Raw genomic sequence first — 26533 nt, forward strand, 5'->3', positions numbered from 1 at the left:
GTCAATTAACTTTTCCTTATTCACTTTTTCCATACCAGCCATGAGTTTATAGACCACTATCCTATCCCCCCCATTGGTCAATTCTTTTCTAAGCTAAAAAGTCCAAGTCTTTTTAATCTCTCGTCATAGGGATACTAGCTTCTGTCACTCTGACCCCCTGCCCGGCTCTCGCACCTTCCCTCAGCCCTGAAATCAGCCCCACTCGCACACTACTGCGGGAACCGTGTGTACGGGCGGTGGGCGCTGAGGGCAGGAGCCAGCATTACTGCAGCCCGTCTCCAGCCTTGCGCCTCCCCCGGCTGGACCCTCCTCGGTACCGCCCACGATGGCTCCCCCCCGTCACTGCGGGGCAACCCAGCCCCCTCTGAGCGCCCCAGCCCGGGAGTGAGGAGCCAGGCCCCGCCCCCAACGCTCCAGACACTGCCCAGAGAAAGAACCCGGAGCCAGGCCCCGCCTCCTCGCTGCTTTCCCGCCTCGCCTGGGTGAGGAACCAATAGCTGAGCCCGCCCTCTGAGCCGCGTTCCCTTTGTTCTCCGCCACTTCCGTTGAGCGGCCAGGCCCCGCCCCCCCCGGGCTGTAGTCCCCGCTCCCGCTGAGGCGTTGGCTCCCTAAATCCCTTCCCATTTCCCGTGTGTCCATGCAGAAGCTTCCCGCTCTCGCTCTTCCCCCCGCCCTCGCGGGTTGCCTTTGTTGGCGGCCTGGCTCCGCCCCGCTCTGCGTGAGCAAGCCCCGCCCCCCCCCACTGTTTCTCTGCCTCTCCTGACTGCCCCTCCCGTTGGTTTGCTTAGTCCCTGTTCCCGGCCCCAGGCCGCTCGGGCGGCCGTTTCCCCCTTCCCCGCCGGGCCGGCTCTGTGGGGCCGGGCTGGCTCCCAAAATGGCGTCCATCATGGAGGGGCCGCTGAGCAAGTGGACCAACGTCATGAAGGGCTGGCAGTACCGCTGGTTCGTGCTAGACTATAACGCGGGGCTGCTCTCCTACTACACGGTGAGGAGCCGGGCGAGCCGCGGCGCTGGGGGGAGCGGGCTGTGGCTGGCGGGGGAGGGGACTGGTCACTGGGCGGCCAATGGGGAGGGAGGAGACGGCGGTGGTGGCCAATGGGGAGGCCCGTGTGAAAGATTTACAGGCGGGGGGGGCGAGAAACGCTTTTCTCGTTGGCAGCCGCGTGCGGGGGATAGGCGGGGGGCGAGGTGAGCTGGCGGGGGGGTCTCCCCGCGTGTGACCGCTGGATCCGCCTGTTCGCCGCCGGCCCTGAGGGAGCGGCCGCTGCTCCGCCGTCGCTGGGCGGGGGTGGGGAAAGTGTGGGGATGTGTCCCTGGCAGGCGGGAGGAGGAGCCTCCGTCTCTCCCTGGCCTGCGGGGGGCTCGCCCTGCTGCGGGTCAGCCCCCTGCTGCACTGGGCGCTAGGCGAGAGGCGCCCGCGCTCCCTGGCTCCTGCCCCGCTCCCGCAGCTGCGGGGTTTGGTCCCCTGCGACTGCAGAACGGGCGTCCGGGGCCTCCTTTGACTTGCCCCGGGTGCTGCGAAGCTGCGTTTCGACGCATTTGTAAAGCACTTTGCCCTCCTGGCGCACCCTGCTCCACGGATCACAGGGGCGGTAGCCGAGTTAGTCTGCATGTTTCGTTAGTCTTTAAAGTGCTACTGGACTGTTGTTTTTAAGTGTTTAGGGTGGAGCTAGTGCGCCACGCCGAGAACAGACGATGCCCATTTACACTCTTGCTCAGAGAGTTTCTGTGTTTCTACCACTGCTTGCGCCTTTGAAATGTGGGAGTACACAAATGTTTATGTAGCCAATCCATTAAAACCCGTGAATGAAGGGAATAATGGGGGTGTTTTTTTTCTCCGTTTATTTCTAGTGAAGGATGTTTGCTACTCAGATTGGTTTGCTTGTTCTGTAAATATTGTGGAATACTGGCCCCCTCACTGACACAACAGATTTGCAGCAGCCTTGTGAATCAAGCTGGGATCACAAAGTCAATCCATACTTTCTGACTTAGGCATTTTCACCAGAAATAAAGGTTAAAACATCATTAAATACTGGTCCAGCAGTAGTGGAGACCATTATTTTATATCATTGTATGTAGGACTATTGGCATTATTTTTTTCTGGTAAGTTTTTGTTTTAAAACAAACATTAATTCTACACAATTCAGCTACTTTTGTATGCTATTTCAACTGCATTTTCTATACTTAGTAGCAGGGGTGGGCAGTTTTCACAGGGATGCCGTTCTATGAATTTTGGTAAGTTGTGCACAGCACATTTCTGCTGTATTAATGAAGGAGGGGTGCAGGCTCGGAGAGTTTGTGTGGAGGAGTGGGTTCTGACCTGAGGTTGGGATGTGAGGTGCAGGCTGTGGCTGGAAGGAGCTTACCACAGGTGGCCCCCCCATGGCACAGTGGGTTGCTCTGGCAGCTAGCCTGACTGAGCGTGCTGTAAGGCAGACAGAAATGTTAGATGTGCCAGGTCTGGCCTGCCGGCTGAGTTTTGCCCACCTCTACTTTGCAGTACAGGTTGAATCTCTCTCATCTGGCACATTGAGAACCTGACTGGTCCTGAACGAGGGGATTTGCCAGACCAGGGGAGGGGTCTCTTAACATGATCTGTGCTGAATTCATGCCCCCTGCTAGGGCTCCAGCCCGACACTGCTGCTGTGTGCCTGGCTGTGGCTTCCCAGGCTGGAACTCACTAGGTGCTGCTGCCATACCCCGAGCTCTGCGGCTGGAGCTCCACAGCCACTGCCAGACCACTGCTACCTCTCAGCCACAGGGAACAGAACTCTCTGCTGCACCACCCTCCCCTCCATGTCCTACCCTCACAGATGAGGCTCTCAGGAGAATTGCGGGTACCCCCACGATGCTCCTGTCCCATGGCCTGACCTCCTTATACTTGGGCTCTGTGGTCCAGGAACATCCCTGGTCATGCTGGACCACGGATGTTGCTGGGCCGGCCAGAGTGTCCCGGTTAAGGGAAGTACAACCTGTATTTTGGTTGATGATTTCTAAAATGACCTTTAAAGCTGATTCCAAAATACAAGGCACAGTAAACTGCTATATGTCACATTCAAATTAGTTCATGTAGCATTTTGGACTAAAAATTGTAGATATTCCTGTTCTAAATGAAAAGATTGTTTTAGCAGTGTAATGAAAACCGATAGGCATATGGACATAGTTACACAAACCTGTAAAACCAGAATACATAGGTGTGATTGTAAAGTAACTTTACTAATGATTTTTACAAATGAGAGCTCTTATCTTTGTGTTAGGCTGACTTTTTAAAGCAGACTATGGAAGTTCTGCACTTTATTAATTCTGATTACAAATACTTCAGTTTTTTGGAATGGTAAGTTCAAAATGATTTTGAAATACTATAGTATATTTCTTTAATGAACCCATCAACAACCCTAATATAAGACCCTTCTTTCCTGTGGCAGACTTAATTAGACAAATAGCCTTTCACAGTCACAGGAGGTCCAGACTGGACATTAGTAGTTAGTTTATATATCAACATACATGTACAGTAAACTTCCGATAATCCGGCACCTTTAGGACCCAGGGGGTGCCGGATTATCAGATATGCCGGACTATCGGAAGGGGGGGCTATGAGGAGTCTGGGGTGGGGTGGATGCCACCCCAGACCCTTCATAGCCTCCCCTTCCGATAGTCTGGCTATGCCCCAGGCGTCCCTGATTCAGTCGCTGCTGGTCAGTTTCAGCAGCGGCTGAATCGGGGATGCCTGCAGCAGAGCAGCTGGAGCGTTGCCGGGTTGGTCCGGTAGCGCTGACCTTTGGCGGTGCGAGACCAACCCGGCAACACCCCAGCTGCTCTTGGGGATGCCTGGGGCAGAGCAGCTGGGGTGCTGCGGGTTGGTCCCGCAGTGCCACTCCTTGGAGCTACTGGACCAACCCGGCAGCCCCCCAGCTGCTCTGCCCCAGGCGTCCCCAAGTCAGCTGCTGGTCAGTTTCAGCAGCGGCTGAATCAGGATGCCTGGGGCAGAGCAGCTGGGGGGCTGCCGGGTTGGTCCCACAGCGCTGAGGTGCAGCACTACTGGACCAACCCGTCATCACCCCAGCTGCTCTGTCCCAGTTTTACCCAAGTAAGCTGCTGCTGATACTGACTTCCTGGAGCCAGCCGCTGGTCAGTTTCAGCAGCGGCTGAATCAGGGACAGCTGGGGTGCTGCCAGGTTGGTCCCGCAGCCCGGAGGGGCAGCGGTATGGGACCTACCCAGCAGCACTCCAGCTGCTCTGCCCCCGGCTTCCCCGATTCAGTTGCTGGTCAGTTTTAGCTCCAATTGTCTGGCTGCCCGGAGCACTTTTGGGTTCCTGATGGTGCCGGACCATCAGATGCCATGAACTTTGATAAACACCTTAAGTAACATTCAGCAGCTTCCAGTAGGCCTATAGTCTTATAACTAAGTCACTAAGGAACTGGTTACAGATTTATTTGTTTTAAATCAGCAACCCGTTCAGTTTAGAAGAAGTGTGGAACTATCCATTTTTACTTTGTGGAATAATATAGCCAAAAAATCCGGAGTTTTTTGGAAACTGTTAATAACAAAAAGAGTGATGAGGGAGATGAGGGAGAGGGAGATGAGGAGACAGTCTTTGCTTGTAAAGTTTGTTTCTTTCTTTCTTTTCTTAGCAGGCTACACATCTTAAACAAAAAAAAACCTTAAAAAAAAAAAAAAAAAAAAAAAGCAAGTAGCCCTGTGGCACCTTACAGACTGACAAAAATGTATTTTGTCATGTGGGCCTATTGTACCACAGGGATGTGGTAACTATAAAGCTTGAGTTCAGAAATATTGCTGAATAGGAGAGCAGTGTTTCAAAACAGGAATTTAAGGGTTGCATTTCTGTAAAAATGAAGGCAAGATAGTGTGGTGTCTGTGTGTTTTTTTTTTTTATTTTATTTTTTTGCTCGCTCTTTGGTGCAGAATTTTTTCTGGGATATTCCCACTCTAATTGAGCAGAAAGCATTAGCTATTAATTGCTGATGTGTTGAGTTAGAGAAATTAGTTGCTGTTCATTGAAAGAGCTGTTTGTTGGAGAAGCAAATGTAGGTAAAGTATAGCCTGAGTTTCGTTATAGTTGTACAAACCCGAGGAGGCTAAACTGAATACAGATGAAGAATATTGACATATTGCAAATGAATCTTCTGAAACTAACCATATGACTAGAGTCCTTTTAAATAGAACAAATATGAAATTGTAAGTTCACATATAGCTTTGACTTTTTAAATCAGTTTTTAAAGTAAACTTCAGAAGTCTCATCTTAGGAGGAAAAAATATTACTTGATAAATAAACTTTAAGGTCATTGCATTCCATTCCCAGGTGGCAATAGGTTACAGGCACAGGTGGATAAAGTACCCCAAAAAGTTACTGAGTAAAAGTACTGCTACTTTGGGAAAAAAATGTAACTATGTAAAAGTCAAAGTATCCTTCTGGAAAACTACTTGATTAAAAGTACAAAAGTATCACATTTTAATTGTACTGAAGTATCCAGAAGTAAAAAGTAGCCATCCTATGGAAATCTATGGTTAACCACCCGAGTTACCGTAAGGCACTATTATTTTTCAAACATGTAATGTGCATTTATATATATGCATATATACTTATATGTGTGCGTGAAACAACAATAGCCGTTGATGAAGAAGATGTTCCTTCTGGAAAACTGTAGATCGGGGTGGGGAACCCTTTTTGGGTTGGGAGCTACTGTCCTATGGAAAAATCAGGTGGGGTGTCACAAGTGGCAACACCCCCCCCCCAAAAAAAAAACAATCAAAACCCCCTCACTGATGTAGCCCCAAAATCTGGCCAATGATAGCAGCGGGGAAACTCTCATGAGCAGTTTCCAGCACTGTACAGGCAGTCCCCGGGTTACGTACAAGATAGGGACTGTAGGTTTGTTCTTAAGTTGAATCTGTATGTAAGTCGGAACTGGCATCCAGATTCAGCCGCTGCTGAAACTGACCAGCGGTTGACTACAGGAAGCCCGAGGCAGAGTTGCTCTGCCCCGGGCTTCCTGGAATCAGCTGCTGATCAGTTTCAACAGGCTGAATCTGGACGCCAGTTCTTACATACAGATTCAACTTAAGAACCCCAGGCGTCCCCAAGTCAGCTGCTGCTGAAACTGATCAGCGGCTGATTCCAGGAAGCCCGGGGCAGAGCAACTCTGCCTTGGGCTTCCTATAGTCAGCGCTGGTCAGTTTCAGCAGCGGCTGACTTGGCGACGCCTGGGGCAGAGCAGCTTGGGTGCTGCTGGGTTGCTCCAGTAGTGCCGCTCCTCGGCGCTACTGGACCAACCCAGCAGCACCCAAGCTGCTCTGCCCCAGGCGTCCTGATTCAGCCACTGCTGAAACTGACCAGCAGTGGCTGAATCAGGATGCCTGGGGCAGAGCAGCTGGGGTGCTGCCGGGTTGGTCCAGTAGTGCCCAGAGCGGCACTACGGGACCAACCGGCAGCGCCCCAGCTGCTGTACCACAGGCGTCTGGAGCAAAGCCACGGAGCATGGGGGCAGCGGACTGCCCAGACGCGCCGCGGCTGTCCTGCTGCCAGCGTCCTCAGAAGCTTTGCTCCCTGTCTCCCTGGTCTTCTGGTCTCCAGCAGACCAGGGAGACGCGGAGCAAACCCCGTTCGTAACTGCGGATCCGACATAAGTCGGATCCGCTTAACTCGGGGACTGCCTGTATTCCGCCAGCCGGGGGAAGGATGAGCAGTAGCATGTGGCACTGTGCTACTTTTCTCCCCACATACTGGATTTGGACCCTGAGGCTCAGGGCTTCCTCCCCTCCTGCTCCTTTCCCCTCCGTGCTAATGCTCCAACCTCCTGACATCTTCCCATGGGGCTGGAGCACACAAAATATACTAGCCTTGGCCCCCCAAGGCTGTAGTGTGTGATGGGAATGTTTTTTTTCTCAGTTGGGAGCCGCATCAGTGAGGGTTATGGGTCCCCCCCTTCTCATTAGTGTGTGTGGCCCCTAACTGATTTTTTCCCTCCCTTCCACCAAGCTTTTTTATAAGCCAGAGCAGCCAGGTGAAGCATTACACAGTAGATGGGATGGGAAAGAGCTTATATTCCTAATGAGTTCTTCTGAGTTTTAGTGCCTCATTGAAACTGCAAGTCACAACAATCACACCTTCTCTACAGATTCTCACACTAGGAAACCCAGTGACTTACAGAGCATGAAGAAGGTTTGCAGGTTAAGACAGGAGCAAAGAAAATTTCCTTATTGTTAATCTTAATGAAATAACAACATTGCTCAAAAACAGCTTCAACAAGGCCCCCTGACCTGATAAATTTCAGTGTACTGATAAATACAACTTGTGGTGAAAACATAAACAAAACCTGAGGGTGTGGATAGGTCATTAGGAATTGAATGGAAGAAGGTAAATGTGTTCCAACCATCCAGCCAGACATCAACTGCTGTGACTCATTTCCCTAGGGGACACATGAGAGATCTGATTTCAGTAATACTCATTTCCTCCGCACACACCTGCCTCACATTGGAGAAGCAGCAGCAACAGCTTGCCCCGCCCCCCCCTCCCAAAAAGTGAGTAAAACTTCTGAGCTAGCTAAGAAAGCAGGAGGATAAGACCAACTGCTCCTGACGCCTGTGGTAGAGCAGCTGGGGCGCTGCCGGTTGGTCCCGCAGCGCCGCTCTGGGCGCTACTGGACCAACCCGGCAGCACCCCAGCAGCTCTGCCCCAGGTGTCATGATTCAGCCGCTGCTGGTCAGTTTCAGCAGCAGCTGAATCAGGACGCCTGGGGCAGAGCAGCTTGGGTGCTGCTGGGTTGGTCTAGTAGCGCCGAGGAGCGGCGCTACTGGAGCAACCCAGCAGCACCCAAGCTGCTCTGCCCCAGGCGTCGCCAAGTCAGCCGCTGCTGAAACTGACCAGCGCTGACTACAGGAAGCCCGAGGCAGAATTGCTCTGCCCCTGGCTTCCTGGAATCAGCTGCTGACCAGTTTCAGCAGCAGCTGACTTGGGGACGCCTGGGGTTCTTAAGTTGAATCTGTATGTAAGTCGGAACTGGTGTCCAGATTCAGCCTGTTGAGACTGATCAGCGGCTGATTCCAGGAAGCCTGGGGCAGAGCAACTCTGCCTCGGGCTTCCTGTAGTCAACCGCTGGTTAGTTTCAGCAGCGGCTGAATCTGGATGCTAGTTCCGACTTACATACAGATTCAACTTAAGAACAAACCTACAGTCCCTATCTTGTACGTAACCCGGGGACTGCCTGTATTGGAAACCCACCAACTGCTACACTCATATTCATGCCTCCAGCTTCCATCCCAGACACATTTCTCAGTCTATTGTATACAGCCAAGCCCTAAGAGACAGCCGGATTTGCTCCGACCTCACAGACAGAGACAATCACCTATAGGATTTTTACAGAGCATTCCTAAAACTGAAATATCTACCTGGAGAAGTGAAAAAACAAATGGACAGAGCCAAAAAAGTACCCAGACATGAACTACATCAAGACAGATCCAAAAGAAAAAATAACAGAAATCCTCTTGTTTTTACCTCCAGTCCACAACTCAGACCCTTCCAACGCATTATACACAATCTACAACCCATCTTGGAAAATGATCCCTCATTTTCAGAGGCCTTGAGAGAAAAACCTATTCTTGCTTACAGACAACCCCCTAACCTGAAACAAATTCTTTCTGGTAACCATGCCACACAGCCACATCATAAGCCTACAGGAACCCAGCCCTGCAACCAAAAAAGATGCCAACTCGGCCCACATATCTATACTGGCGCATTCATCACTGGAGCAAACAACATAAGCCACCAAATCAAAAGGTCATATGATTGCATATCCAGTAATTTGATCTATGCCATCAAATGCCAGCAGTGCCCCACTGCTATATATATTAGACTGTAAGCAGGGACTAACCTGCTGCTTGCTATCAGCCAGCTAAAAGGAGAGAGCTGCCATGAGCGTGGGTGTGCCCACTCCAGTTGTTTAGCTCTGCAAGATAATTAACTGTTGATATGTAAATATAGCTCATTCCAGGAGGGGGAGGGAATCCGAGGTGTGGCTATGTAAATGCAATGCAGCCAGGGCTGATGGAGGATCAGTGTTGGAATGGAATGTGATGTATTGTAAATAAATTGGGGCTGTTGTGGGGGGTCACAAATCATGCTACCCCTAAATGGAACTGTAAAACATGACACCAGTGCTTGCAGGAGAGACACCATCATTGTAAGAGGTCTCCAAGGAACAAGCCTCCCCCCTTCCAGATTTGAGTGAACTGAGCTGAGGGGAAGGGTTAAAGAGCTTGAGTCAGCCTGCTTCACGCCTGCCCGGTGTGAGCTGTAAGACTGGCCCAACCTGGTTGGGAGCCAGACCTGTTGCAGCCAGTGAAGTGGCTGGCAGGAATGACTGGTGGGCGGCCGGTAGGAGTGGCGGTGGCCAGTGGAGTGGCTCGTGTGAATGACCGCCAGGCGACCAGCGGTGCAGCCGGTAGGAGCGGCGGCAGGCGACCAATGGCCAGTAGGAGCAGACCAAGACAGCTGGTGGAGCGTGGTGTAGTGGCTCGCGTTAAAGACTGCAGCAGAACCCTACTGAGAGGTGGGGCCATCTGCCTCGAACCATGTAAGGTGCCCCATCAGTCCCCCCACCCCTCTTTTCACCCTGCAGGTGAACTTTTGGACTCTGGACGGCACTGACCAGGAACAGAGACTTTTGGGGCGTCAGGTGATTCTTGGGTGGGGGGGAGGCCTTAGCTTGTGGTTTCGGTTATGAACTCTGTGGTATTTTCCCAAGTTAATGCCATATGACTTGTTCCTCTGTTTCATTAAATGTTTCTTTCCTACACTCAGACTCTGTGCTTACAAGCGGGGAAGCATTGCCTTTCAGAGGCACCCAAGGGTGTGTGAATTTCCCAGGTTACTGGGTCAGGGCTCGAGCCGGTTCTGTGTGAGATGAACCCGTAGATATTGAACCCGGCCCCAGTTGCTGCCGGGCCTACCCGGCAGAAGGGTTACAAGACAAACTGGACAGTCTCTGCAGGAAAGAATCAATGGGCACAAATCAGATATATATAAAGGAAATGTACAGAAACCTATTGGGGAACATTTCAGCCTTCCATATCACACTCTGACAGATCTCCAAGTAGCTGTCTTGTCACAAACCAGCTCTACAAGCCAGATCCACAGGGAAACATTGGAATTAAGTTCATCAGCAAATTCAATTCTCGTGCTAATAGACTCAGTCATGATGAAAGTTGGTTGGGATGCTACCAATTTAACAACCATCGAAGAGCTCTCTGTGTAGTATCCTTCCTGACATGGGAATCTTGTCTATTGACTTCGATTTTTATTTGCTTCAGTTTAAGTACCCATTCTCCAAATACTTACTGCTGCTTTGTCTCCTCCCCCTTCCCCTTCCCTTCGCCTATTTATTTCGAGCGTACACATCCCAAACTCATAACTCCGGTCATCTGAAGAAATGGGCTGTGCCCACGAAAGCTCACGATACCATCTACATGTTTTGTTAGTCTATGAAGTGCTACCAGACCATTTGTTGTTTATTTTAGTTACTAGCCTCCTCAAGCCAAATGCACAGAGAAAGCCTGGAATTACATTATATACAGTGGTCCCCAACCTTTAGTGGCTGTCGGGGGTGGGGGCCGCCCATGTGCCCTGAGCGCGGGGCCGGCAGCACGCCTGTGCCACGTGCCCGGGGCAGAGGCCGCCCATGCTCCCTGAGCCCGGGGCCGGCACCATGCCTGTGCCACATGCCCGGGGCAGGGGCCGCCCACGCGTCCTGCGCCCGGGGCCGGCACCACGCTTGTGCTGTGCGCCCGGGGTAGGTGCCAGCCCAGATGTTTCGGTGGGTGCACATAAATGCCCCGGCAGGCGCCATGGCGCCTGCTGGCACCGCGTTGGGGACCACTGATTCATACACAAATTCAATTCACATGCTACTGGGCTTAATTGAGACTTGGGATGGTGGGGACTTTATCACTGAAGTGCTAACAGCTTTCTGAATGGTATCCTTCCTGCCTTAGCAGTCTATCTATTGACTTTGATTTTTATCTGCTTTGGTCTAACACCCATTCTCCAGTAAACAGGAAGGGGGGTGGGAGACAGAGCATCTTTCTCTACCCCCCCTCCCTCTTACCTTTCCCTATTTATTTAGAGTTTTCATATTCCCTACTTATAACTCCAGTCACCTGAAGAAGTGGGCTGTGCCCACGAAAGCTCTTGATACCACCTACATATTTTGTTAGTCTATAAAGTGCTACCAGACCATTTGTGGGTTTTGGTTTTTTTTTTACCTCTGGTTACAGGTAGTGAAAACAAAAGTGAGACTGAGTTGTTAATAAACTGACAAATTCATATGAGATTAATATGCAAGATGAAGAAGCAAGTAGTATTTTAAAATCTGGTTTAAGTTATGGAAATATAAAAAGAATTATAGTGAATGTCTAATATTTTTTGCACTTATTGACTAAATTAATGCTCAGGATTTTGTGCATTATGCTTTGGTATAATTGAATTGTAAGTCTTCAAAAATGCATATAAAAACACTGAACTGGATGTATGGCTTCCCCAGTAGCCTACCAACATAAAAAAACCCCAAAACAACCCAGCAAAAGTGAGAGCAGGAATATATATTTCTTGGCTCTTGAGTATGTTTGTTCATTTTAGGATGGGATTCATTTTCATTTTCTTTTCTTAGGTCCCCAAATATCTTTGCTTGTCATTGTCTTGCAGTGGTACATGCTACACTAGAGAACATTTTCTTTTCAAAATGTACAGATGTTTTTTCTGATATTGCCTTTAAAAGTGATATATCATTGTTTTTCCACTCTGAAATAAAGATATCTTGTAAATTTCTTTTTTACTAAAGAAAAGGTGATACAAATGTTTACTATCTTCTGACATGTCCTCAACACTAGCAGAACATTATAAAATCCACTGTTAGTATTCTTAGGCATTGTTCATGCAAGAGGGAAAAACTTTGTTCTTACCACATATTAGCTAATGTGGCTACTAACATGCAGTGCAATTTATGCAAAAGACAAACTGGCTTTGGCTTCACTAGGAATTCACCTCGTGTTAGTTAGTCACCACTTGTCAGCTAAGGTGGTAAGAAAACACTTTTTTTTCTAGTATGGCCGCATTCTTTGACTTTATTTAGACCAGCATTTCAAGGAGTGGCATTGGCACGTGGACTGATATATTCTAAGCCCACATGTGGCTATTGGCCAATTGAGTGTGGCTAGTTCGCTATAGCTCAGAACTGGTTGGACACAATGGTTCTAAGCACTCTGTTTTAGATCTGAACACTTGCAAAGCTTGTTTAAGTCTACACTAATATATTGTTTGGAATGTGGTAGCTACACACCTGGAGGAGAGACAGCCTTAAAACAGAGTCACAAGCACCATTGCCAGCTTTGTCCACACATTCACTCTGCTGATACCATTATTGGGCCTAACCAAGTGAGTTATAAGATCAAGAATACATATTCCTGCGCATCCAGAAATATAATTTATGCTATCATGTGCCGAAAGTGTCCGTCTGCTATGTACATTGGACAAACGTCTCAGACACTTCGCCAAAGGATCAATGTCCACAAAACAGATATTAGACAGGATCACAAAGAAAAAACAGTTTCTTGCCATTTCAACCAGAAAGGATACTGTCTCAACGACTTAATTACCTGCATCCTGCTTCAGAAGCCTTTTAAATCTGCACTTGAAAGGGAATCCTCTGAACTGTCATTCATGCTAAAATTCGACACTCTACGTGTTGGTCTCAACAAAGACACTAACTATCTTACCCATTGCAAAGATAGCTTCCCCAATTATCACCTCTAATATCATTAGCTCACAGACATTTACCTTTCCCCACCTCTAATATCATTAGCTCACAGACATTTACCTCCCCCCCCCCGCACCCCCCTTCTGTTCTGAAATGTGATTTGTCCTTTTCATATGTGTTCACTTTTTTTAATTGTATCCTTTGGTATATATGGTTGTGACTATTTTCTTCCACTATTTGATCTGAGGAAGTGGGTCTGGCCCACGAAAGCTCATCATCTAATAAACCATAGAATCATAGAACTGGAAGAGACCTCAGAAGGTCATCAAGTCCAGCCCCCTGCTCTAGGCAGGACCAATTCCAACTAAATCAACCCGGCCAGGGCTTTGTCAAGCCGAGACTTAAACACCTCTAGGGATGGAGACTCCACTACTTCCCTAGGTAACCCATTCCAGTGCTTCACCACCCTCCTAGTGAAATAGTTTTTCCTAATATCCAACCTGGACCTCTCCCACCACTACTGCCATCTGTCACTACTGCGAACAGCCTCTCTCCATCCTCTTTGGAACCTCCCTTCAGGAAGTTGAAGGCTGCTATCAAATCCCCCCTCACTCTTCGCTTCTGCAGACTAAATAGACCCAAGTCCCTCAGCCTCTCCTCATAAGTCATATGCTCCAGCCCCCTAATCATTTTGGTTGCCCTCCGCTGGACCCTCTCCAATGTGTCCACATCCTTTTTGTAGTGGGGGGCCCAGAACTGGACACAATACTCCAGATGCGGCCTCACCAAAGCCGAATAAAGGGGAATGATGACCTCTCTGGATCTGCTGGCAATGCTCCTCTTAATGCAACCTAATATGCCATTAGCCTTCTTGGCTACAAGGGCACACTGTTGACTCATATCTAGCTTCTCATCCACTGTAACCCCCAGGTCCTTTTCTGCAGAACTACTACTTAACCGGTTGGTCCCCAGCTTGTAACTATGCTTGGGATTCTTCCGTCCCAAGTGCAAGACTCTACACTTGTCCTTGTTGAACCTCATCAGATTTCTTGTGGCCCAATCCTCCAATTTGTCTAAGTCATTCCGTACCCTATCTCTGCCCTTAAGCGTATCTACCTCTCCCCCCCAGCTTAGTGTCATCCACAAACTTGCTGAGGGTGCAATCCATCCCCTCATCCAGATCATTAATAAAGATATTGAACAAAACCGGTCCTAGAACCGAACCTTGGGGCACTCCGCTAGAAACCGACCGCCATCCTGATATTGAGCCATTGATCACTACCCGCTGGGCCCGGCCTTCTAGCCATCTTTCTATCCATCTTACCGTCCATTTATCCAATCCACAATCCCTTAACTTGCTGGCAAGAATATTGTGGGAGACCGTATCAAAAGCCTTGCTAAAGTCAAGGTATATAACATCCACTGACTTCCCCATGTCCACCGAGCCAGTTACCTCATCATAGAAGCTAATCAGATTGGTCAGGCACGACTTGCCCTTTGTGAATCCATGCTGACTATTCCTAATCACTTTCCTCTCATCCAAGTGCCTCAATATAGATTCTTTAAGGATCCCTTCCATGATTTTTCCAGGAACCGAGGTAAAACTGACCGGCCTATAGTTCCCTGGATCATCCTTCTTCCCTTTTTTGAAGATGGGTACTACATTTACCTTTTTCCAGTAATCCGGGATTTCTCCCGATCTCCACGACTTTTCAAAGATAATGGCCAAAGGCTCCACAATGACATTTGCCAACTCCCTCAGTACCCTCGGATGCACTAAGTCCGGACCCATGGATTTATGTACGTTTAGCTTATCTAAATAGTTCGTAACCTGTTCTTTACCCACCACGGGCTGTCCATCTTCATCCCATCTTGCGTCACTTGGCGCAGAAGTCCAGGAGCTGACCTTGTCCGTGAATATAGAGGCAAAGAAAGCATTGAGTACTTCAGCTTTCCCCACATCATCTGTCACTAGGTTACCTCCTTCATCCATTACGGGCCGCACACCCTCTCTGATCACCTTCTTCTTGTTAACATGCCTGTAGAAACCTTTCTTGTTATCCTTCACATCCTTAGCCAGTCGCAATTCCATTTGTGCTTCCACTCTTTGTAAGCTTCCTTTTTGTGCTTAAGTTCACCAAGGATTTCCCCTGTAAGCCAGTCCGGTCTCCTACCATGTTTGCTTCTCTTACTACGCATCGGGATGGTTTCTTTCTGTGCCTTCAATAAGGCTTCTTTAAAATACTGCCAGCTGTCCTGGACTCCTTTCCCCTTCATGTTAACATCCCAGGGGATTCTGCCCATCAGATCTCGGAGGGAGTCAAAATCTGCTTTTTTGAAGTCCAAGGTGTGTATTTTACTACTCTCTTTTCTTCCTTTCGTCAGGATCCTGAAATCTACCATCTCATGATCACTACCAGGTTGTCACCCACCTCCACTTCCCCTATTAGTTCCTCCCTGTTTGTGAGCAGAAGGTCAAGCTGCGCACGGCCCCTGGTCGGATCCTTCAGCACCTGTGTCAAGAAGTTATCCCCAACATTCTCCAAAAACTTCCTGGATTGCCTGTGTACTGCCGTATAGCTTTCCCAGCAGATGTCAGGGTGATTAAAGTCCCCCACGAGAACCAGGGCCTGCGATCTGGAAGCTTCTCTCAGTTGTCCGAAGAAAGCCTCATCTACCTCATCCACCTGATTCGGTGGCCTGTAGCAAACACCAACCACAACATCGATGCTGTTGTTTGCTCCTTTAAACTTAACCCATAGACTCTCAACAGGTTTTTCTCCCTCTTTATACTGGAGTTCAGAGCAATCGTAGTGCTCTCTTACATATAGTGCAACTCCTCCTCCTTTTCTCCCCTGCCTGTTGTTCCTGAACAGTCTATACCCTTCCATGACAGCGCTCTAGTCATGCGAGTCATCCCACCAAGTCTCTGTTATCCCAATTAAATCATATTTCTTGGTCTGGGCCAGGGCCTCCAGTTCTTCCTGTTTGTTCCCCAGGCTTCTCGCATTAGTGTACAAACACTTCAGGTAACCAGTTGATCGTCCTATCTTCTCCATTCGAAACATGGGTACTCCTTTCTTGCCCCTTCCTCTCTGCATTTCTTCCCGGTATCCAACTTTCCCACTCCCCTCAGGGTTTTGGTCACCGTCCCCCGACGAACCTAGTTTAAAGCCCTCCTCACTAGGTTTGCAAGCCTGCCTGCGAAGATGCTCCTTCCTCTCTTCGTTAGGTGGATCCCATCTCTTTCTAACAATTCTTGCGCCCGGAACAGAGTCCCCTGGTCGAAGAAACCAAAGCCCTCTCTGTGACACCATCTGCGCAACCACGCATTTACGTCCTCAATTCGACGATCCCTGCCCAGTCCTTTCCCTTCAACAGGGAGGATGGAGGAGAATACCACTTGCGCTCCAAATTCTGGGATCCTTCTTCCTACCGCTACATAATTTGCAGTAACACGCTCAAGATCATTCTTGGCCGTATCGTTAGTTCCCACGTGGAGAAGCAGGAAGGGGTAGCGATCCGAAGGTTTGATTAGCTTGGTAAGCCTCTCAGTGACATCCTGAATGCGAGCTCCCGGTAAGCAGCACACCTCTCGAGATTCCAGCTCCGGACAGCAGAGGGATGGCTCAGTCCCTCTTAGAAGGGAGTCCCTGACCACCACCACCCATTGTTTCCTTTTGGGCGTGGTGGCCGTGGAACCCCTATCCGTAGGACTACGCATCCCATGCCTTCCAGTAGATGGTGTTCCCTTCTGGTTTCTTCCTTGTGAGTTCCCTTCCAGAGCTTTCAGCACTGCAGAGCCTGTGGAGAGAGCTTGAAAGCGATTGCTTACCTCTATAGCATCGGGGAATTCCCGTGCTGGCCTTTTTCTCCTTCTAGAAGTTACATGCTGCCAGTTCTCTTCTTGGTCACGTACTGCCCTCTCTGGCTCTTCTGCCTGCCGTGCTTGAAGGATTAAATGCTGCCTTCTATCGAGGAAGTCTTCATCCTCTCTGATCATGCGTAGGGTCGACATTTGGGCCTCCAGTCCTCTAACTTTTTCTTCCAAAATGTCGACCAGCTTGCACTTGGTGCAGATGAAATCCGTTCTTTCTTCCAGAGGAAGACAAACATGGCACACGCTGTGCAGGTAACAACAGCAGACCCATCACCAACCATCGCTGCTGTCCTGGAAAAGGCAAGAGAACCTCCCGCCCTTCCCAACTCCCTCTCAAAACTCCCTGTTAGCACTCACCTGTTCACAAGCTCCTTGGTCGCTTTCCCACTGCCTTATAAAGCCCCTCCCCCTACCAAGGCTCAGCCAATCAGCAGAGGCTTCTAGAATTCAAACTTTAATTAGAAGCCAACAGTTTCCACCTGCCAATCAAGGGGAGGGGGAGGGCAAGGGCAGAGGGGAGGTGGGGGGGGGGGGGGAAACCTCACTCTCAAACAAGGGTAAATAAATAAACAAAAAAACAAAGAAGAACACACACCAACCCTCACTCACAAACACAAGCTCAGCACACAGCAAGAAAGCCCCAGACACAACACCCACTTCCTTCAAGACTCCTATATCTGCTTCTCCTCTACCTGGAGAACTCCCTCTCTAAAGCCTCACTCAAACAGGGAAAGTGCTAAATAGTCCTGTATTTTGTTACAGCTACACCAGACTTACATGGCTACATTTCTATCACTAAGCACCCCTATGTTTGTTCAACCTTCTGCATTCATCTTTTAAGCTAATTTGTTATATCATGTTTTTAACTTGATAGTTTTGATAATTTACAAAAGGGTTACTTTAGATTCTTAACAGTTGTTTAGAGTTTATTGCTGCAGAAAGTTAACATACATAAGAAGGGTCCATCTAGCCCAGTATACTGTCTGCCGACAGTGGCCAATACCAGATGCCCCAGAGGGAGGGAACGCAACAGGCAATCCTCATGTGATCCCTTTTCTGTCACCCATTTCCAGACAGAAAGAGGTTAGAGACACCATTCCTACCTGTCTTGGCTAATAGATTCATGGAGGTTACGTCCATCAATGGCTATTGAGCTCTTTTCTTGAACCCTGTTAAAGACCTAACCTTCACCACATCCTCTGGCAAGGAGTTCCAGAGGTTGACTGTGTGCTGAGTGAAGAACAACTTTGTTTTTAAATCTGCTGCCTATTTCATTTGGTGACCACTGGTTCTTATATTGTTGGATTAAGTACATAACTTTTCCTTATTCTCTTTTTCCACACCAATCATGATTTTATAGATCTCTATCATATCCCCCATTAGTCTCTTCTTTTCTAAGATGAAAAGTCCAGGTCTTTTTAATCTCTCTTCATATGAGACCAGTTCCAAACCCCTAATCATTTTTGTTGCTCATTTCTGAGCCTTTTCCAGTGCCAATATATCTTTTTTCGAGATGAGGCAACCACATCTGTATGCAGTATTCAAGATGTGGGCATACCATGGTTTTATGTAGAGGCAGTAAGATATTCCCAGTCATATTCTGTATCCCTTTTTTAATTACTCTTAACATTCTGTTTGCTTTTTTGACTGCTGCTGCACACTGAGTGGATGTTTTCAGAGAACTATCCACAATGACTCCAAAATATCTGTGTGTCAAGTAGTTGTAGCTAAATTAGTCCCCATCATATTTTATGTATAGTTGGGAGTGTGAGGTTGGAGGCAGGAAGCTGGTCAGGGAAGATGGAGGGTGGTGGGGGAGAGAAGCGGCCGCCGGAAGGAAGGCTGGATGCGGGCAGCGGGGTTGGCCAAGGGAGATTGAGAGGAGAAGCGGGGGAGAACTGGCTGCCCGGGAGGGGGCTGGGGGAAGTGGGGCTGGCCAGAGGCGCAGTGCGGGGAGCAGGGGAGAGGAATGAATCGGCCTGCGGGGAGTGGGACAGACCCGGCCGTATGTAGATCTTGGGGCGCTGCCCCCATTCTCTCCCCCCCCAAAAGCATGAGTTAGTCCGGCCCGGGGATTCTGTTGCTCCCCCCTCTCCACACACCCCCCCCCTCGAGTAGTTGCGAACTGTCTGGCTGGTAGACACACTCATGCAGCCTGAGCACATTTGCCAGCCAGGCAGCTTGAAACTACAAACTGATACATCTAGTAATAGTACAACTTACCTAATGAGAAAATACCAGACATGTTATATGTCTGGTATTTTCTCAGTTTGTTTTTTATGTGTTTATATTTTTGGGCTGCAAAAAGCAGTACGGGAAAAAAAAAGGGTTCCAACTAAAGTAAAATGTTTGGGAAACCCTGGTCTAACCAGCTTTCTGTCTGTCTTACAGTCCACTTATCCAATCCATATTCCTTAACTTGCTGGCAAGAATATTGTGGGTGTCCATATCAAAAGCTTTGCTAAAGCTGGCACTGGGGGTTTTGGGAGGACCAGAAACAACTTATTTGAATATTCAGCATTTGATTAATGAATATGCAAATATGCAAATGAACATTACCAGTCTTCCAAAAGTTTGTGAATGGATTTACTGGTCCCCATGTCAAAAAGTTTGGGAACCCCTGCTCTAACTCATTTATAAATAAGTTGAATAGGATGGGTCCTAGGACAGAGCCTTGGGGGATCACACTAGTTACCTCTTTCCACTCCTGGGGGACTGTATCTGCCTACACAATGGAACAATCCTTACTTCCTGGAGACAAATGTGGTTGGTTGCATTTTCCCGTATTTCCTCTGTACTTAGGCCAAAATCTATTTTCAGAGACAATGGAACAATTCAATTTTTTCAGATAGTTTGTATGGATTTACATATATGTCAATCAATGAAGAATGGGATTCAGGACTACTGTTTAAATATTTTAAGTTTCTAAACTTTTTAAAATTAGACTTTTCACTTGCAGTTGTTCTCCCTCCCTCCCCCTTTCCAAAACAATCCTGTTGCTGATCTTAGTTTTTGTAATCCCAGGCAAAACAGTATTGATTAAAAATACGAACTTTGTGATAGTTTTTTTTTTTCCCCCTAAGCAATGTATTTTAATGACTTGGAGGGCATGTTCTACATATTCTCAATTAGCTGCACACCTTTCCTTAGGTGCAGTTCAGGGGGATGAAACAATTAAATTAGCAGAAGTTGGTGGTCTCTGTGTACTATATTTTTAAGTACCATGTATTTTTGGGATCCCATATGCAGACTTCTGATGGGTGCGGCACTCAGAATTCACTCTGTGTATTCCCAAATGGCTAAAATATTTCTTTCCTAATTTCTAACGCAAAAATAGTCTTGCCACAAGGCTAAGGTAGGAAAGCTTTTGTTATAAAGATCACTGTTTGGAAAAATTAGAATTGTGAAAATGATGGTTTAGATTATATAATGCAACTTTAGCTGTAGTAGTTGCTTTAGTTATGTTTGTTGCTTCCACAGATAAGTGAGTATGTCTGGTGACTGCATAGATAAGCTTATTTGTCGATGACTTACAAGGGTGAGTCCGTGTTCGCAATTAACTCCGACTTAGCTGAATTTTGGCTTAATCCTCACCATTGTATGCACAAAAAACCCTTAGACCGGAGTTCAAAGGTGCCTTAAATTTGGGCTAGATTTCCAGCTTTGGAAGGGTGAAGAGGGGAGATAGAGCAGAATCCAGTAATAGATAAATCCTATTTGGGCTCGAAACAGCCCACTTTGGAGAGAAGGCATAGGCAAAAAGCAGTGAAGTGTTGTTGTCTTCAAATACCCTTTCCTCAGGTCTCTACAAAGGACAGACAAATTTTGTCACAAATGATTGGAAAAGAATTCTGGAATGGGTCAGAAAAAAAGAATGGTGGGATATTCTTCCTCATGCATGTATCTGGGCACTGGCAGAAACAGTGATGCCATAATAACATGGGTATGGTTTTGTTGTGGGGATGCTCGCCCCCTGGCTGGGCTGGTCTGAGCTCTCAGACGTTTGTGCCAATCATATAGGCTAACTCTGCAGTGGAACCATAGCCTAGAAAACAGTTGTCTTTCTCATGCTCACTCCACCTCCTCAGACACATCCACTCTGTCTAGACTGCAAGCTTCTTTCGGAAGAAGCTTTTCCGCAAGAGATCGTCTGGAAAAACTTTTTTCGAAAGAGAGAGTCTACACAGCAAAAGCACAACAGAAAAGCAATCTGTTTTTTTGAAAGAGCCTCCACATTGATTGGATGCTATATCTCACATATAAGGCCACCCAGAACCAGTTCAGGCAGGGCATTAAGTCAGCAGTTGCTTCTGAGTGCTGTTGTCTAAGGCTAGGTGAGACATGCACTTAAAGGGACCTCCCTCCCACCTCCGCACAGCTGTTTCTCTGCTTCTGCTGCATGCTTGCCTATCTCTCTGAGGGACAGCAAAGCGTTAGCAGTGTGTGCTCTGGTTTCCCAGCTTTTGGACACCACAGCATACTCCTAGCCATGGAGCTGGAGCTGCCTCTGGGTATGCGATGGCCCCACATGGCCATGCTGCAGTTTCTACAGCAGTTTGTGCAGGCTGCCTTCCTGGCCCTGCACAAGGTCAACAACAAGCTAATCACTGAGACCTTCTCCCTGTGTGCCCTTGCAACTGCACCCCACAGTGGAGAGATGCTTTTCGAGGCTGGACACGAGTTCCAACAGGTGGGAGCTGGCTGGTCATGGAGGGGTGGGGCAATCAGCAGTGACTCCAAAACTTCGGCATGTGGAAGGCCACCTTTATCGAGCTGTGTGCCTGGCTTGCCCCTGTCCTCCGACGATGGGACACTCACCTGGAGAAGCGGGTCTCCATCAGCGTCTGGAAGCTTGCCACCCCATACAGCTACTCGTCAGTGGGCAAACAGTTCGTCGTGGGGAAGTCCACCGTTGGGGCCCTCCTCATGGAGGTAAGGTGCTCTTGGGCTGCAGTCCCTGCAGTAAGAGGGAGTCCTGGAAAGGGAGGGTGTGGGGGTAGACTGTGGGTGGGAGGTAAGTCCTGAGGGGGTTCTTCTGGCCTACCCTCACACAGCACTGTTGTTCAAGGGGCAGCCTCAGAGGGTAGCTCCTGGAATGTTGGGAGGGGATGGGAGAGGGCGGGCACTTCCTGAGGGCTCAGGCACTCCCTCTCACTCTGTTTTGTGTGTTTGCTCCTTCTTCAGGTTGAGGGCCATCAACTCCATCCTGCTGCACAGGGTCATCCACTTGGGAGACTTGGACCCGATTGCTGCAGGATTTGCCACCCTGGGGTTCTCCAACTGTGTGGGAGTCATTGATGGAACCCACATCTCAATCTGCGCCCAGTACATCAACAGGAAGGGCTATTTCTCGATGGTGCTGCAGGCCCTGGTTGACCACCGTGGACAGTTTACAGACATTTTCATCAGGTGGTGGGGCAGGATGACCAACGCCCGCGTATTTAGAAACTCCAGCCTCTACCAGAAGCTAGAGGTTGGCACATTTTCCCCCAGTGTGACTTTGGGGTTGGGGAATTACAGATGCCAGTGTGCATTGTGGGGGACGCTGCCTCCCCCCTCATGCTGCGGTTGATGAAGCTGTACGTCTCCACCTGGACCCTAGCAGGGACAATTCAGTGTCCACCTGAGCCGGGCCCGCATGCAGGTGGAATGCGCCTTCGGGCACCTCAAGGCGAGGTTCAGATACTTCCTGACATACCTCGATGTGGGGAGCACAATGTCCCTGAGGTGGTCTCTGCGTGTTGTGTCCTCCACAACGTGGAGAGGAAGGGGGAGACCTTCCTACTGGGATGGGGGTCAGAGGCCAGTCACGAACGGAGGGCCTTCGAACAGCTATGCACAGGCCTGTCAGTTGGGGGTGTGCATCCGGGAGGCCCTGAGCGAGAGTTTCTCTCAAGGCCCCCAGTAACTGTCCCCAGGGCCTCTCCACTAGGGGGAGTACCTTTCTCTACTATACCTTTCCCATCACAACCCCTCCCTTCCCTGAACTCTGAATAAACACATCTGTTTTTATTTGAACAAAACAACTTTGTATTTTTTTATAATAAAATAAACTGGGAAGGAGGAGGGAGCGGGGGGGCTGAGAACCTGGATGGGGGAGGGAGCAGGGGGGCTCTCGGGGCTGGGAATGGCGTGTGGTGCGGCTGGAAGTGCCACCTCAGGTCCAGGGACTTCGGCGAACTTGGGGTTGGGTGTGGCCTGGGACAACAGAGCGGTGAGCAGGAGGGGGAACTGGAGTGGGGTCAGAGATGACAGGGGGAGAGGACATAGGCATTGTATGGGGGACAGAGAGTGGGGGCATGGGCATAGCGGGGGGGGAAGGAGTGTGGGGGGCAGGAACAGGATAGGAGTTGAGTGTGCCATTGTTTCCCCGGATGATGGCACACATGTTGTCAGTCTGCTGCGCAAGCTGGTTCTGCGTGCGGTTCTGTCTCTCGGTGTCCTCCCAGATCTTCTTGGCCAGAGTTTGCTGCATGTCACACAGGACGTCCATATGCTTCCTTATGAGGTCCTCCTGGACCCTCATGCACTTGCGGCTCCCGCGGGGTTGGGCGGCTGCCTCGGCTGGCGGTGATCATCCCTCTACGACAGCTGGTCTGGCTGTGGAGAACAAAGGAGGATAGGCGGTCGGTCATCCATGCAAACACTGTCCCTGAGGCCATGCCCTCCTCTGAGAGCTGCGACCAACTGTCTTTGGGCCACAAGACGGGGAGGTCCTGGGACCAAGCCCATGTGTAGCCTGCACAGCTGGCTGTGCCTCACGGGTTCCAAGGTGCCCAGAGGACCATGCTTCCTGCTTTCCTCACCATCCCACAGACAAGCCAGGCAAGGGAGGTGTCTGGCCACAGTGGGATTCCATGGGTGGGAGAGGCACCTGGAGTAGCCTGGCCTTCCATGGAGCCCACACATGCACTTGCGCCTGGCAGCACTGTCTGCAGGAGCGAGTGGTGCCTCGCGTGGGCAGGCATCCCTATGTGCTGTGTGTGGCACTCCTCGGGCTGAGTGAGGTGGTGTGCACGCCCTTGGGACCACCCTGCTTCTAGTGTTGGTGGGTGGTGGGAGGGCTTCCCCCCCCCCAGGGTATCACGTGTGTGGGGCCTCCCCAAACTTGTGAGCAGGAGCCCAGGGGTGCTCTGGGTCTGCTTCCTGAGGCTGCGTCGTGCAGACTGGCGCTGCACATGGTTCCACATGCACGGATTGCAGCACGATGTCCAGGCCGAGCAATGATTGCACCCCATTCCCTCTGTGCCCGCCTCCCTTGCCCTCTGTGTATGACAGACTGAGAGCACTAACCTGATGATCCCTCTCCGTCGTCACAGGAGGCCTGGGAGATCTCCAGGGCCTGGAGTACCGGCTCCAGGGTGAGGGTGACTGTGCTGGCCATGTCTTCCTCCTCCTGCAGCTGCTGTTCCTTCTGCTTCTCAGCGGGGAGCTCTGGGCTGGTGATGATGGGCGTTTCAAGCTCCTACTCCTCCACTACGGGTGGGGAAATGGCTTCACCACCCCCAGTATTTGGTGGAGCTTCTAGCAGTAGGGGCAGGAGTGGGGTTCTGCCCCGGAGCAAGAGCTGTGTTCCCTGGCCTTGGCATAGCCCTGGCAGAGCTCTTTTACTGTTCCAGTGTCTGGGGTGTGTCCCCCTCTTGGCCAGAGCCTCAGCCGTCTGGCCACAGATGTTGGCATTTCTTGGCCGGGAGTGGAGATATCCTGCAGGGTCTCTTCCCTCCCTCTCTCCCCTGAACTTGAGGAGGGACAGGATCTCCGTTGTGGACCAGGAGGGTGCTCGTCTTTTTGTGCCCCTGGCTGGCTCCTGGGAGTCCTGGTGGTGTTCCCTGTGAGGGCCAGGGGGCTTGTGGCTGGGCCATTGCTGCAAATGTGGGTGGCAGTCAGAGCTGTGTGGTAAGGTGTAGCTCCCAGGCCTGGCTTCCTGACACAAGCCTTGTCCTAGGTGCCTGCAGCTTTAAGAGCTGCCAGGAGACAGGAACTATAGAGTTCTGATTAGTTGGGACAGAGTGACCGCCAGGGCACCTGTGTTATTTCCTAGAGGCCTTTTCTTTTGAAAAAACACCCTCTTCCCCGTCCACACACGCCTTTTTCCGATAAGTCTTTTGTGGAAAAAGCTTTTTCCTCCTAGAAAGAGGTTTAATGCTGTCAGAAAAACCCGTTTGTTCTTTTGACTCTTTCAAAAGAACACAATAGCACTGTGGACATAAGTATTGTTTTTCTGGAAAAATTGCCTTTTTTTTCCCTGGGAAAACACTGCAGTGTAGACATACCCTGAGTCTTCAACACTGATAGAGCTCTGTGGATCCCTTCATCTTCCTCATTAAGGGCTTTTCTACATAAAGGTGTACACTGAAATAACTAAGCTTGATTTAATATTTTTTGTTTTATTGCAAATCTGCATGGATGTTCTTACTTTGGAAATAGAAGTGGGGTACTTTCTTGCTTGGTATTGAAGTACTTCCAGTGTTTCCTAGTGTGGATGCAGCTTATACTAGCAAAACTGCTTTTGCCAGGACAGTTTATTACAGCCCCACCACACAAAATAATCTATAACAGGAAGAAGTGCAGCTATGCCTGGGTGACTATTATCTGCATGAGTAGGCTTTATTGGCACAGTTATCAATTAAGGAATCACACTTCATATTCTTAACTGACAGCCTTGACTTGGTAAGTTTTTAGTGTGGATATGGCATGGGGTATACTTAGTGATAGAGTATTATACTGAAATATAGTTCTCTACATGGTATTTTAAGTTTCTGCAATGAAATCAGCAGTAACCCTATACATATAGGCTACGTCTACACTGGCCCCTTTTCCGGAAGGGGCATGTAAATTTCACTAGTCGTCGTAGGGAAATCTGCGGGGGATTTAAATATCCCCCGCGGCATTTAAATAAAAATGTCCGCCGCTTTTTTCCGGCTTTTAGAAAAGCCGGAAAAGAGCGTCTAGACTGGCCCCGATCCTCCGGAAAAAGTGCCCTTTTCCGGAGGCTCTTATTCCTACTTCAAAGGAATTTAAAAATAAATCAAACCATTTAAAAATAAATCAAACCATAATTTTTAATCTTAAATTTTAATCTTAAATGTTGACAAAATGCCAGAAATTAGACCGATTCTGTACTTAGGGTTAGATTTTGTGTGGGTCAAAAGTAACACTAAATCTGGAAGAAAAACTGTACAATATCTGTTCACTGTTAGGATTTTTCTGGAAGAAACTGTGCTCTCTCACTGCATGGAAAGTCTTACCTCTATGCTGGTTCTTATACATAGTGATCGAGCTGTATCTTAAACTATATACTTCCTTGTCACTACATCTGCACATAAGTCCATTAGCCTCAAAATAATTACATCATGCCTCGAAAAAAGTTCAGTCTCCATGTAGTAAAAAATTTATTTTGGATGGAGATAAAATTTGCATTTTTAAAACAAGGCTTCTGCTTAATGCTACAGTGTTTTGTTTTAGTGTCATTGGCAATTACAGGCAGTCCCCGGGTTACATACAAGATAGGGACTATAGGTTTGTTCTTAAGTTGAATTTGTACGTAACTCGGAACTGGCTCCAGATTCAGCCGCTGCTGCTGAAACTGTCCAGGGGCTGACTACAGGAAGCCCTAGGCAGAGTTGCTCTGCCCCGAGCTTCCTGGAATCAGCCACTGATCAGTTTCAACAGCGGCTGAATCTGGAGCCTGGGACAGAACAGCTGGGGCACTGCCGGGTAGGTCCCCCCAGGACCAACCCGGCAGCACCCCAGCTGCTCTACCCCAGGCGTCCACAACAAAAGCCTGGTCTGCTGGGGGAAGGGGGGCACTAGCTGTGCCCCCTCCCCAGCAGACCAGGGAGACCCGGAGCAAAGCCGCAGAAGTGGCGGGGTTCCGTGCCTCT

The 26533-nt window shown here is 49.2% G+C and overlaps 1 protein-coding gene across 2 annotated transcripts in view; it reads left to right on the top strand.

Annotated features, from left to right (window-relative positions):
* Positions 1-561: 561 nt before the first annotated feature.
* The window catches only part of OSBPL9 (oxysterol binding protein like 9), a 133295-nt gene continuing 107323 nt past the window's right edge, over positions 562-26533 (top strand). For both annotated transcript variants that reach the window (XM_075935962.1, XM_075935964.1), the window contains exon 1: positions 562-985. In XM_075935962.1, coding sequence (XP_075792077.1) covers positions 875-985 — 111 coding nt within the window. In that variant the 5' untranslated portion in view covers positions 562-874. The remainder of the gene's footprint in view (positions 986-26533) is intronic.

The sequence above is a fragment of the Pelodiscus sinensis genome, chromosome 9, assembly GCF_049634645.1.
Source record: "Pelodiscus sinensis isolate JC-2024 chromosome 9, ASM4963464v1, whole genome shotgun sequence".
NCBI classification, from domain to species: Eukaryota; Metazoa; Chordata; order Testudines; family Trionychidae; genus Pelodiscus; species Pelodiscus sinensis.